The sequence below is a fragment of the Capricornis sumatraensis genome, chromosome 10, assembly GCF_032405125.1.
Source record: "Capricornis sumatraensis isolate serow.1 chromosome 10, serow.2, whole genome shotgun sequence".
Classification (NCBI taxonomy): domain Eukaryota; kingdom Metazoa; phylum Chordata; class Mammalia; order Artiodactyla; family Bovidae; genus Capricornis; species Capricornis sumatraensis.
Genome location: NC_091078.1, coordinates 63,562,906 through 63,575,454, shown reverse-complemented (window position 1 = coordinate 63,575,454; position 12,549 = coordinate 63,562,906). Strand labels below are relative to the sequence as shown.

Genomic DNA, 12,549 nt, shown 5'->3' with positions numbered 1-12,549 from the left:
TTTTGACTTATAGGACTTGTGAGATGTTGCAAGAGACTTCATCCCAAGGATATGAGAAAACTTGCTTGTTCAGACCTGCATGACTCAATTAATCTGCAAAAAAAAATTTTAATTTCTTAGTTTATGGCTCGCTATCCTGAGCACCTTCTACCCAGGTGAAATCTCACCCTCCCTCTCCCTGGTTAAAGCCTCACTGAAAAGCCCAGCTTTGGACCAATGACCCTCTCTGATCCTATTCCCTCATCTCTTAAATGGGAGTGATCATCATCAACATTATCATGTTATAACAACACTTGTGATAATTATGAGATTGTCATGAGAAAATAGGACTCCAGGAGTGAAGATGTACATGTTGGTATTTATAAAATCAGGACAGTGTTCTCTCCCTCCCTGAATCGGGACGATTTATGCGAAAGCAAGTTATAAAAGGCCGATGAATATTTTAGAAACATTAATTTTAAAGAAATCACCACTCACTCGAATCTCACCTCCTCTCTGGTGACTGGAAAAGTTGCTCAGGTTTGGGAAAGGCTAACCAGCTGAGTCAAGCTGCCGCCTACACCACCTACCCACCCCCGCTCCCCTCGCACCCCCCAGGCGACAAGGCAGAAAGGGTGGGCAGGGGAACACAGCTCAGCATTTATTTTTGGACCCAGCTCACTAAAAATACCCCCAAGCCTCCCTGTTTGATCACTCTCCCTTTTGACCTGAATGGATCGCGGGGCCCCGGCGGCCCGCCCCACCCTCGACCCGTTGTCCTTTAAAGGAGAAGGGCGTGGGGACGGATTCCTGCCGCTCAGGGACAGATGTGCGCCACCCGGACAGGCGGGGCCGCGGCCTCACTGACGTCAGGAAAGCGCTCAATCGGCCGCAGCCTCCCGGCCGGGCCCGAACACCCGAAGGGTGGGGGGGACCCGCGAGCTGGGATTGGCTGGCCAAGTGCGAGCGCCCGCGCCGATTGGCTGGCGAGGTTTTAGAGGGAGTCCCGCTCTCCAATTAAAGGGCCCCGCCGCAACCGGCTGCGCACAGAGCTCCCCCTGGGCCAGCGATCTTAGCCATTCAAGCACAGCTGTCCCCACTGCACGCCCTCGCGCCTAAGCCTGAGCAGCCAGGCGCTGTCTGTCCACCCCAGAAGAGGATGGCAAAGGTGGCCAAGGACCTCAACCCGAGAGTTCAGAAGGTGAGCTGAGATCTGTCTGTACTTAGGCAGACTCCTTTTCCCATTTCCCTCTCCTGTTTGAAGAGGCTTTCCTAGATATATGGAGAAGAAAATTCACTGAATTCCAAGACTTTATAGAAAATAGAATCGTTGGGAATACAGGTTTGAGCCAACAGGCACATACCCCAAATGCTACTCTTAAAAGCCTTTGTGTAAAGTATTTGCAAAGGATCTTGGTTCTTTGATGATGCTAATTAAAATTTAAATAAGGTAAAAAACTTTTTTCTTAAATGTTAACTCTGTGCTTTTGGAGGAGTGGGGAAGGAACCCTACCCTCCTCCTCCAGTGATTGAGGTGAAGGTGGGAAGGGGTAATATTTACTCACAAGGAATCTACCCCCTTTGCTCTCATCCCACCATTTTCTGTTTTTCACACACACATACAAAGAAAACAGTTTCTTTAGTTGGTGGTGTTGGCAGTGGCGACAGTTTCAGCACACGGGAACTAATTTCTGTCCCCAGGGTCTTCACTTTTCCCTTTCAAGAAGGGCTGGCTGGGAGCCCAGAAGTTCATGGGTGAATGACTGCCTGAGGGGCCTGCAGCTGTGCCTTTAGCCCCAATCCCCGATGGTTACTTACCTGTAGACAGTGGGGGGCGGGGGCAGGGTGAGGAGAGGTTGTCACAGGCTAGGGCTAAGAGGACCTGTGAACTGGAAGGAAGCCCAGAGACAGCCTAGACCAGTGAAGAAACTGAGTCTCAGGGTCACAGAGAGTTGGTTCTGGGAGGCTGTGGAGCCTATGGAAAAGCCTTAGGCATGGAAACCCCAGCTGTGCCACTTTCTAGCTGCACCACAATGACCAACCACATCCATCACCTTTCTGAGCCTCAGTTCCCTTGTCTCCCATAGAGGGATGTTAGGCCCCGCCTCCCTCACAGCAGCAATAATAGCTACGGTACCCCTTAGTGTTCTCTCCCAAAGTAGTTATGTTTAAACTTAAACTCTGATTTCAGGGAAAATCAGAGTTTTGGTCTTTCAAGGCAAAGTCCCCTGTAAACATTTGCTATTACCTGGGCAAGGCGGGATGGAATGAGAGAGGGAAGGAAAAAGAAAAACTATGTCAGAATCAAAATGCAAGTCAGCCACTTAGAGGTGCAGGATTTATGCATCTGATTTACGACTGTACCACTGCAAGGCTGACCTGCCCCAGACTCCCACACAGAGTCCATCGGACCTCTGAATGTGTACACCAGGGCAGACTTCATCCAGAGAGCATCCCTCTGGAATGTTCCTGCCCCCCCCACCCCCACCCCCGCTTCACAGTTGCCAGACTGTTCGCAGAATCCAGTCATCTCTCCTTCTCTGGAATTCTCACATGTTAGACCTTGGTAAGCTACCTGTCCTGTTAATTTCTACCTACTAGTGAGTCAGGCACACACTGCTCTTTCTTTTCTACCCATCTTTCTAAATTCTCTGAGGGACAAACCTTTCTTGCTCATCTCTGTTCCGACGCAGGCTGCCATGCACAGCATGACTCAATAAACTATGAGTGAACCAGCTAAGACCATAGTGTTTGCAGACAGTACAGTTTGTGTGTTACTGTTTTCTAACTTGTGGCCGCTCCAACATATTTGTGTGTCTGAACTGCCTCCCCAGATTCAGCCAAAGGAAAAGAGTTCAGAGCGAAAGGGGCAGTGTCTCATTGTCCAGTGGCACATCAGATGATTCAGGATTGTTTTATTACAAGCTGATGGACAGTTAATGTGTGAAGGGAGACAGGAGACACGGAACCTCTCTCCTCAGCACAGCCCAGGTCCCAGCTAGGAGGAAGCCTTGTTTTTATTTTCCTTTGCATGGGAGAGTGTGATTATCCGGATTAGAGGTGGAACACAGTCTCCTACTTGTCACCCTCTAGTGCCAACTTCCTTGCCCTGCAAAGGGTTTATTTTCCATTTAGATCCAATTACAGGCTTAGTGAAAGAATGTGGTGGGTATAGATGAAAGGGCGGATATTTTTTACCCCTTGGGACTGTGACAATCAGGAGGAGGGTCACCGTATGGGTGATGAACCCAGGTCCTCCACTCAGAAAGCCGAGGTAAGGGAAGGGAATGGGGGGAAATCTCTCCTTGCTGAGGTGTGTATCGGCGGTTAAATGCTGGGTTGTATCAACAGCATGCTGCAGAGCTTTTATGGCATATTTACTTTTTAAATCTGCAACAGTGGTGGGTTTGCTAACATTTGGCTTCAGGAGGCATAGTCACACTTAGGCATTTTGAAGCAATTTCAGAGATTCTTAGAGCTGCAAGAGACCGATTTACAAAATGAGAAATGGTTTCAAATGGCCTCCACGAGGACTCCGCTGCCCTGCACCCAAAGGGAGGGGGGCCACAGGGAATCCCAAGAGCTGGAAAGTCAGAAAACAGTCTTTGAGAGAGAGAACATTAAAATCCCCAAGTTGGGGCAGCCTTTGAGATCATCTCCCCAATTCCAGGCAGACAGGGGTACTGGCCATGGGTCCCATCCTTAGTTCATGGCAGGGTATAGAAACAGTCCCTTCCCTCCTCCCATCTACACTGAGCCAAATGCTCCCATTGGCTACTCTTGAGCCCTGGTTTGTTTTTCAACTGGGAAAAAAGTTTCCTAGCATGGAGTTCTTGTTCCCTGAGAATCAGGAACTAGCCAACATTCCCTGGTAACAAAAAGCCTGGAAGATCAATTGCCATTTCTCTTGGTGGAATCAACCACTACAGTGGGTGTGTTCTTCTATGGTTTATTAAGTCATCAATATTCTTGTAACCAGACTGGGGTTTAAATCCCAACTCCACCACCTACTAGCTGTGTGCTCCTGTGTAAGCTGATTAACTTCTGAGTCTGTGCCCTCATCTGAAAACTGAGGAGACACTAAAAGAATCTCCCTCCCAGTTCAGTTCAGTTCAGTTCAGTCGCTCAGTTGTGTCCGACTCTTTGCGACCCCATGAATCGCAGCACGCCAGGCCTCCCTGTCCATCACCAACTCCTGGAGTTCACTCAGACTCACGTCCATCGAGTGGGTGATGCCATCCAGCCATCTCATCCTCTGTCGTCCCCTTCTCCTCCTGCCCCCAGTCCCTCCCAGCATCAGAGTCTTTCCCAATGAGTCAACTCTTCGCATGAGGTGGCCACAGCACTTAGCTTTCCTTCCAAGGGGCCCGTAGTCATTAAACGAGTTGCTGTATACAAAGGGCTCAGCACCTGAGGGCAAGTAGACTTGGCCATTGTTATGGTCCGTGGTGGTGGGTGTATATTTCAGTGAGCGCATGATTGCTGAAAGGAGTCTTTTGGTGAATGAGGACACACTTCTTCAGATGACTGGCCCATCTGAAGAGCAACTAATTTTCATTCAGCTGAACAGAAGCCAGCGGCATTGATAACCTAGAACAATGACCGATGACCTTGTCTTCGTTCTAGCCTAACATACAAAATCTGCTTACACAACAGAGATCATCAGTCAGTGAGCATTTCACTCTGGAGTCCTGGAATAGTTAGGCCTGGAAGGAGACATGGAGCTCTTCTCACTTGATAGATACAGAAACTGAGACCCAGAGCAGTCAAGTCCTTTCTCTGAGACTGCTAAGAAGGTGGGCCGGGGCCCGGTAGGCTCTGCAAGAATATAGGATCTTGGCTGCCAAAGAACCATTTGCAGGAATTTAGAAAGGACTAGAACAAAGAGATCTGAGAGCATGTTCACTGCTGCCTGTGTGCCTGCCAGTGGACCGGCTCCAGAGGGTTCTATTTCTCACCCCTCAGCACAATGTCCAAGGAGCATGAAAGGATGGCTCGTCCAAGTGCATTACCAGGGTCAGCTGGGCGTCTCCCTCCACCCTTCTCCACATCACGTCCCTCTTGGCTTTCCTGTCCTCCAGCTTCGCCCTCCCCCCCTGTACTCAGCCCTTCCTGCTTTCACCTCCAGTTCCTGCCGTGTGCAAAGCTGCTGGCACGCTGCCTGGGTGAGCCGATCCAATGTCAACACGGCTCCTCGAGAATTGTCCTTGGCTCCCTCCATCTTAGAAATATATTAAGCTGTCATTTAAAGACTTTAATAGCCAAATCATTGGAGACATGCCCATAGGTGTATAAGCAACTTGGCCCAAAGAGAGCCATATTAAAAAAGAAAGAAAGAAATTATCCAAGTCCTGAAAGCTCTCCCCAGACAGATGGCTGAAGCCATTACTTGTACACTGAAGATGCTTGTCATGCCGTACAGACGTATTCGAATATGTGGGGTTAGGGTTGACAATTGATTTGCACCGATACATCTGCCCCCTGAGGTGGTGGAGGGCAGGGAAAGGTATCTCGCAGATCAGCTCTAGGCTTTACTCTAGCCATCTCTGCTCCAAGACCTTCTCCTGGCCCAGAGCTGACCAACAGTTCTACAAGCAGGACATGGAGTGGCTTTGGCATTCCCCTCTGAAGATCCCACAGTTTGATCTCTCCATGTTAACTGGCCAGAGGTGACAAGGGAGAAAAAGAATGAGCTGGATTTAGCAAAGGCTGGGGACCAGGAGGAGGGGCAGATGTGCAGACTCACATGGGTATCTTCCTTTCCTTCCCCTGCCCTGGCTACTTCCGGGGAGGGTTAGATCAGGAGCAGAGAAGTCAGGGAATAGTACCTCTTGTAACCCACCCTCTAGGGTCAGCTGGGCTCCAACAGAGAGATGCCATTTGACTTTGCAAGGGAGAATCTTTCTTTTCTACTTGCACATTCAAAATAGTGTGTTTATAATAAAGTGGAAATCAGTCCTGAAAGCACAGACCTTGGCAGTTCTTATCTCCCCCATGTTCATCCAACACCACTGAAATATGTATGATAAGCAGAGTTTTCTGGCAAGGGGTCAAGCTGTCACAGTAACTGAAAGCACTTACTGGTGACTTTGGACAGGTCGCTTTTCCTCAGAAGGGGCTGACTTTGAATGACGGCTGGAAGCTTCGTTCCTCCTGCCGTCCACTGACCTTTTCTGGACCCCAGACTGTCTCCTAAATAACAAATGATTATGGGAAAACAGGACACAAACACCATTCCATTGAGAGCAGAACTGGGGAAGAGCTTTCTGAGACCTCCACAAGGAAGAGACAGCTGCTGCTCTCTAAGTGCCTTCATTTGGAAATAGCCCCCTCTTCCCTTTCATTTGCTGATTAGGAAGATTTGGCTGGCAGCTGCTGCTGTGATCTCACCAGGTGCAGGGCCACCAACCACTTCTACAGGAGACTCTCAAAGTTGTACCATTTCCTTCATTTCCCATGCAGCTTTCAGTCCTGAACCCATTCTTGGAGCTCTGTTGTTCAGTCCCTAAGTCATGTCCAATTCCTTGTGACCCCGTGAACTGCAGCACACCAGGCTTCCCTGTCCTTCACTATCTCCCTGAGTTTGCTCAAACTCATGTCCATTGAATCAGTGATGCCATCCAACCATCTCATCCTCTGTTGTCCCCTTCTCCTCTTGCCCTCAGTTTTTCCCAGCATTAGTGTTTTTTCCAGTGAGTTAGCTCTTTGCATCAGGTGGCCAAAGTATTGGAGCTTCAGCATCAGTCCTTCCAATGAATATTCAGGGTTGATTTCTTTTAGAATTGACTAGCTTGACCTCGTTGTTGTCCAAGGGACTCTCAAGCATCTTCTCCAGCACCACAGTTGGAAAGTGTCAATTCTTTGGCGCTCAGCCTTTTTTATAATCCAACTTTCACATCCATACATGACTACTGAAAAAAACCATAGCTTTGACTATACGGACCTTTGTTGGCAAAGTGATGTCTCTGCTTTTTAATACACTGTCTAGGTTTGTCATAGCTATTCTTCCAAGAAGCAAGCATCTTTAAATCTCAGAGCTTAGAGTGTATCAATGGCCCAGATCTTCAGAAGCTCCAGAAATGCCTTCTATAAAGCTTTTCAAGAAACAGTGAAATAAGAAGTCTGGTCTCCTATGTGGACCTAGACTATTTTAGTGGCCTAAACTTGTGTTTGGTATTTAGGCCTAAATATTTGATGTGGAATTTCAGTTGGGCTTTCACAAAAACAGAAATAACAGTACAATCACAAAGCTTCATAAAACCCCTAAATCAACCCTTTGTTCACTGTCTGCTCCCCTATATGAGAAGTGTTGTTACATGTTTTCCCAGGTTGTGTTGGTCTTACTTTCATCATCCATTAGGACTTTTGTCCCCCAAGGATCTGCACAAAGATTCATCTGTTCTCTGCTAGGATGGACCAGTTTGGGGAAAGGCAAGGGAAAGGAAAAAAGAGAGACATCTTTTGAGTACACTCAGGATGCCTGATGTTTTCTCTCACTTGTCTCATTTAGTCTTTAGGACTACATTGCAAACAGAATGATGTCCTTTTTACACATGAGTAAATGAAGACTGAGGGTTTCAATGACTCGCCTAAGATCATATAATGACAGATTAAGAACTCACACCCATTCTTCTCTGACTCTAAAACTGAAGCTCTTTCCACTGCAGGAAGACACCCGAAGGCTTTTGTCAGAAGTACAAGTCTGGTGGAGAAGGACTAGGGTTGCTACTACAGGCTTCACACACAGATGAAGGTCAGCCCAGTGCTGACGGTGATTCAGGGATGGCCCAGCATTTGCCAAAGGTTACCAGGAGTCTGTACCTCTCTGATACTTCTTGGCCACAACCAGGTGTATGCTGTCATCCACACCAAGTCAAAGCCATTTCCCAGGTAGAAAAGAAAGACTGCCTAGATCTGTTCCTTCCTCATTTTCTAGAAGTCTGCTAGAACTGTCTAGAGAGGAGGCTGGTAGAGAGACAATCTAAGGAATCATATAATAGTATCCAGAAATTACTGAAGAAGCAAGGACACTTGACAAAAAAAAAAAATCCTAGAGATCCAAGCTCCAGAGCTTCCAGGAAATTCTATCCTGGGGATAAGCTTGGCCTCTGGAATGCATATTCTCCACATGCCTGGTCAGCCTGACTCACGGTCTACCCAATAACCCAGGAATCAGGACCAAGCAAAACACAGCCCGAGCCCCCACTAGGACATGCTTTAAAAGGAAATAAGATTGCTGAGGGAGAAGAAACCAGAGGCTCTATTTGGCAAGTCACTCTTTTTGTAGGACAAAGTTGGCACCAGGGTCCAGCCCGTGGCAGTTGTTTTAAATCCATACGATATGTGTATGTATTGATTTTTTTCCCCTCTTCTTATTTTAAAATATGGGTTCCTTTGCAAAATAAATCTTTGGAGAAAATGCGAAGCAATCATTAGATAAAAGAGCTGAGAAGAAGCTACTGATCTGCTTGGTCAGTCCCTTCAGGTGGCAGAGGGGACATGGGGGCAATGTTATATCCAAAACTTGCATGTGACGTAGCAGAGAGGCACTGACTCATCCTGAAAGAATGAAGAAAAGGATATCTTCTCTGTTTCATCACTTCCATGCCCAGGGTCCCCTGACTTCATGTCACCCTCATAACCTCAAAGCTCAGAAGGTCAGGTGAACATTTTGGCTGTGAATGTAGCTTTGGCCACACGGTTTAAAGGCCATTTTGAGATTTTCATAGGTCTGCAACCAAGTTGCTTACTCCTCTCTGGACCTCCAGTTCCTCATCTGAGAAAGAAAGTTAATAATAATTCTATATTTAAGCAATAGTCTAATGAGAAAGTATGTAAAGCACCTGGATGCATAGTATGTTCTCAAAATAACATTTCCTCCTGCTGCTATTGGTATCCTCTTTTCATCAGCCCCAGCACAGAAATCCTATAGGAAGTTAAGTGCTAGAACGTGGAAGACCAAGTTCATCTTACTGATGTCACAGGTGGCTTCTAAGATATCAGATTGCAGGACCTCTTTGTAGCTAAACTTAGACCTGGCCATAAATAGACCCGGGTCACAGCATCTGCAAAAATCAGGACAATGGCAACAATGTGCCCCGGGTGTCCGGTGGCTACGCTTCTAAAAAGTAGTCCTCCTTTTCACGGAGACCATTCGTCAGTCCCAGCTAGGTGATTTTACCCAGGCACTTAGCCACGCCAAGCCTCGGATGTCTTGCTTTTTAAAACAGCATAGTAGTCACCATTTCTTGATTTAGCAGATATTTATTTAATACCTATTACATGCCAGGCACTCTGCTGAGCGCTCAGTACAAGACAATGAATGAGAAAGTTCTGGTCCCTGCCTTGTAGACTTGAGTCCAGGGGAATGTGTTTCACATGAAAGTATGAGAAGAGGGAAGATCCTCTGGAAAAGGACATGGTAACCCACTCCAGTATTCTTGCCTGGAGAATCCCCATGGACTGAGGAGCCTGGTGGGCTGCAGTCCATGGGCTCACAAAGAATCAGACACGACTGAAGCAACTTAGCACACGTGGGAGAGAAGAGCCAGATAATGTCAGTGTTCTATTACTCTGTGTTTTCCTTGACCTCCTCCATCTCACAGACACACAGAGACACACAGACACACCACTCTTTTTCTCCTCCTTTACTGTCTGCCCTCAGATTTGAGCATTGCACACATCTGAGCCACTCCCAACCCCAGTCATCTCTACAGTATCACAGTGATGTACATATGACAATTCTGCTCCCAGTTGTTGCATTTTAACAGGGCATTGAGTGAAGAGAAGTCTGGGAAAGGCAATAGCCACTAAACAGTGGCCCCTTCCGCCCTGTTGCATACACACGGTGATAGACCAGTTGTCTGTGCTCAGCCCATGTCCTCTGAGGCAGCTCAGCACCCCATGATGTCCTTCATGATGCTGGTGTCAGGGGCACCAAAGGGCAGGAACACAGGGTGAAAGCTCTTGGCTGACTAATGCCCCATAAGAAACCTGCCTTAGGAAGGTAGCAGCTGTTTGGGCCGTGTGACTAAGAGGCATTTCCACGTACTGATTCACGGCTGACCACCAAGGTGACTGACCCAGCTAGTCCTCTGGCTAGAAGAGTTGGAGGGGAAATGGAGCCCAGCCCTGCCCTCATCCTGGAGGAGAGCCACCCACCTGCCAAGCACACCTGTGCTCCCCACCCCACTTTGGCCCTGTGGTCACCAGTGTCCTTGTTAAGGGGTCTGGCTCTGATGGGGGTAGGGGTCAGCATTTGAGGCTTATTTTAGAGAAAGTGTGGGAGGGAGATTTTGTTTTTACTCTTATTAGTATCAACAGAGGAGAAGGTTGTTTTTTTTTTAACAGGGATCTGTGGATAGAACTGGTGATATCAAGGAACAGAAATGAAGAAAAATAGCGCATCCCTTATATACCTAACCTCTAACCAAAATGAAACATTTCTTTTTTTCCATTATAAATGAAAACAAAAGCCCTGGCAGTTTAGCATCCTCTGCGCCTTTTTTTTTTTTTAAGAAAATAAAGCTATTGAATGTGACATATAAGTTAGAAAAAGATAACTGGCTTTAGGCCCTGTGTCCTTCATACTGACGGAAATCTGATATTTTCATATCCTATTACAGCCAAGAGAGATGCTAGGCATACTGCTCATACTCATCCTTGTTCTGAAATAACAGTAATTAAATCCATGACTGGTGTTGTTAATTAATTTTAACAAAGGCATGTATGTTACTAAATTACAGATTAGCTTTTACATATTGATATTATTTCAGTAATATTCATTTTCTTTGTAATACTATATATTTTCATTTGTGCTTTTAGAACATGGTTCTGAAAAGGGACACTTTCATATCAGACAAAAGGACGCAAACAGATTAAGACTTCTGTCAAAAAAAGCTCTGACAATATTCTACATACACACACACAAATATTTGCATACATGCACATGTACTCAACCCACATAGTGAGCCTCTTGTATGGAGTAGACAAACAGTTCAAATCCCAGCTCTATCACCTGCTTCCTATTTGGGTAAATCCCATTACCTCTGAGCCTCAGTTTTTTCATCTATAAAATGGGCCTAAAAGTTGTCCTCATGACAATAACCTATAAAGTTCTTAATACAGCATTTGACAGCTCCTGAGTGTGTGTTACACATGAGTTATCATCACTATTGAAAGACCCAATGAAAGTAAAATGTGCAAACATTATTCTGGTGAAACTCATCACCTCCCTCTGATTTGGCCAACTTTAAGAATTCATTCTGTGAAAACACATATTCCATGTAATTATTATAAGTCAGGGGTTGAGCTGGGAAGCAGAGAAGTAAAAAGGAAAGAAGTCCCAGAAGCTGATAGTTTGAGAGATGGAACAGCCAGCCTGGCCACCAGAGAATCAAAGCCTTGATCAGAGGTTCAAATGAGGGAGTGAGGGAGATCAGAGAGGAAGTACTTAACCCAACCTGGGGAGGTCAGGGAACGCTCACCAAGGAGGCGACATCTGAGCTGAATGTTGAAAGACAAGGATGAATGAATATTATACTTGGGTCACAGGCCAGTGTTATCAGTTCCAAGTCTTGACACGCATGTTCTCAGTTTTACTTGACTTCTAACTTGAGAAATATCATCCATCTTCAACTACAGAGAGATACACTCCTACATATCCATCCATCCATCAGGCACATCTTGTAACTTTCTCATCCGAGAACTTGTCCCTCTCGCCTCTCAGCCAACACCCTTGGGATGATAGGATAGCACAGCCTGCCAAGCTGGCATGCTTGAGACTCCCAAGCTCAGCAGAGGAGTTACAGCAAGCTCACCCTGACTCAGTTTGAATTTTTACAGGAAGATGTAGATTTGTGTTGTGATTGAAGGGAAAAAAAAAAATAACTGAGGATATGCAACATATATGGAAAGTAAGGAACAAAAAGAGAGAGAGAAACACACACACACACACACACACACACACACACACACCCTCCCTCGGTGAAATCCAGCATGCTTTGCCTGTGAGCAGAATGTGAAAACACAATTGTGAGGACCACAGGATGGTGTGTGCACCCCAAGTTTTATCCACCTTCCAATTCTGAAGTTATTCAGCTAGTAATTAGAGGAAAAGAAATTCCACAGAGAATTCCTTGATAAACTGTGAGAAGGAAAATCAGGAAACTTGAGTAAGAATGATCCCTTGCATCAGAACAATTCCTTTAGGTTTCTGACTCAGTCTGAGACTGTGGGGCCCCTTCCTGACATGATTCTGGGCAGGTAACACAGCACAATGAAAACCACATGGTTTGTATATCGAAATGCCACTGGAATAATTGTTGGCAGTTGCTTTGGGTCAGTTGCAGATGGTATGTTAAACAGGTTGGGGGGGCGGGAAATGATAGATGATTCCCTGCCAGTTATCTGGAAAATGAAATTATGGGGACAGTCCCTGGGTTTGCAAGGATCTGACAAAGAGGTGAGGTTTGACGGAAAAGCTGGATTTCCTCGTCTGCCCTCTTTCACAGCCTATAGGCGCAAACAGCCCACTGGGAGAACTTACTCTGTAGCAAGAGTCACACTAAT

General features: G+C 46.4%; 1 protein-coding gene across 1 annotated transcript in view; it reads left to right on the top strand.

The window, feature by feature from the left end:
• Nucleotides 1–1,058: 1,058 nt before the first annotated feature.
• The window catches only part of LMCD1 (LIM and cysteine rich domains 1), a 56,518-nt gene continuing 45,027 nt past the window's right edge, over nt 1,059–12,549 (top strand). The window contains exon 1 of the mRNA XM_068982374.1: nt 1,059–1,180. Coding sequence (XP_068838475.1) covers nt 1,139–1,180 — 42 coding nt within the window. The 5' untranslated portion in view covers nt 1,059–1,138. The remainder of the gene's footprint in view (nt 1,181–12,549) is intronic.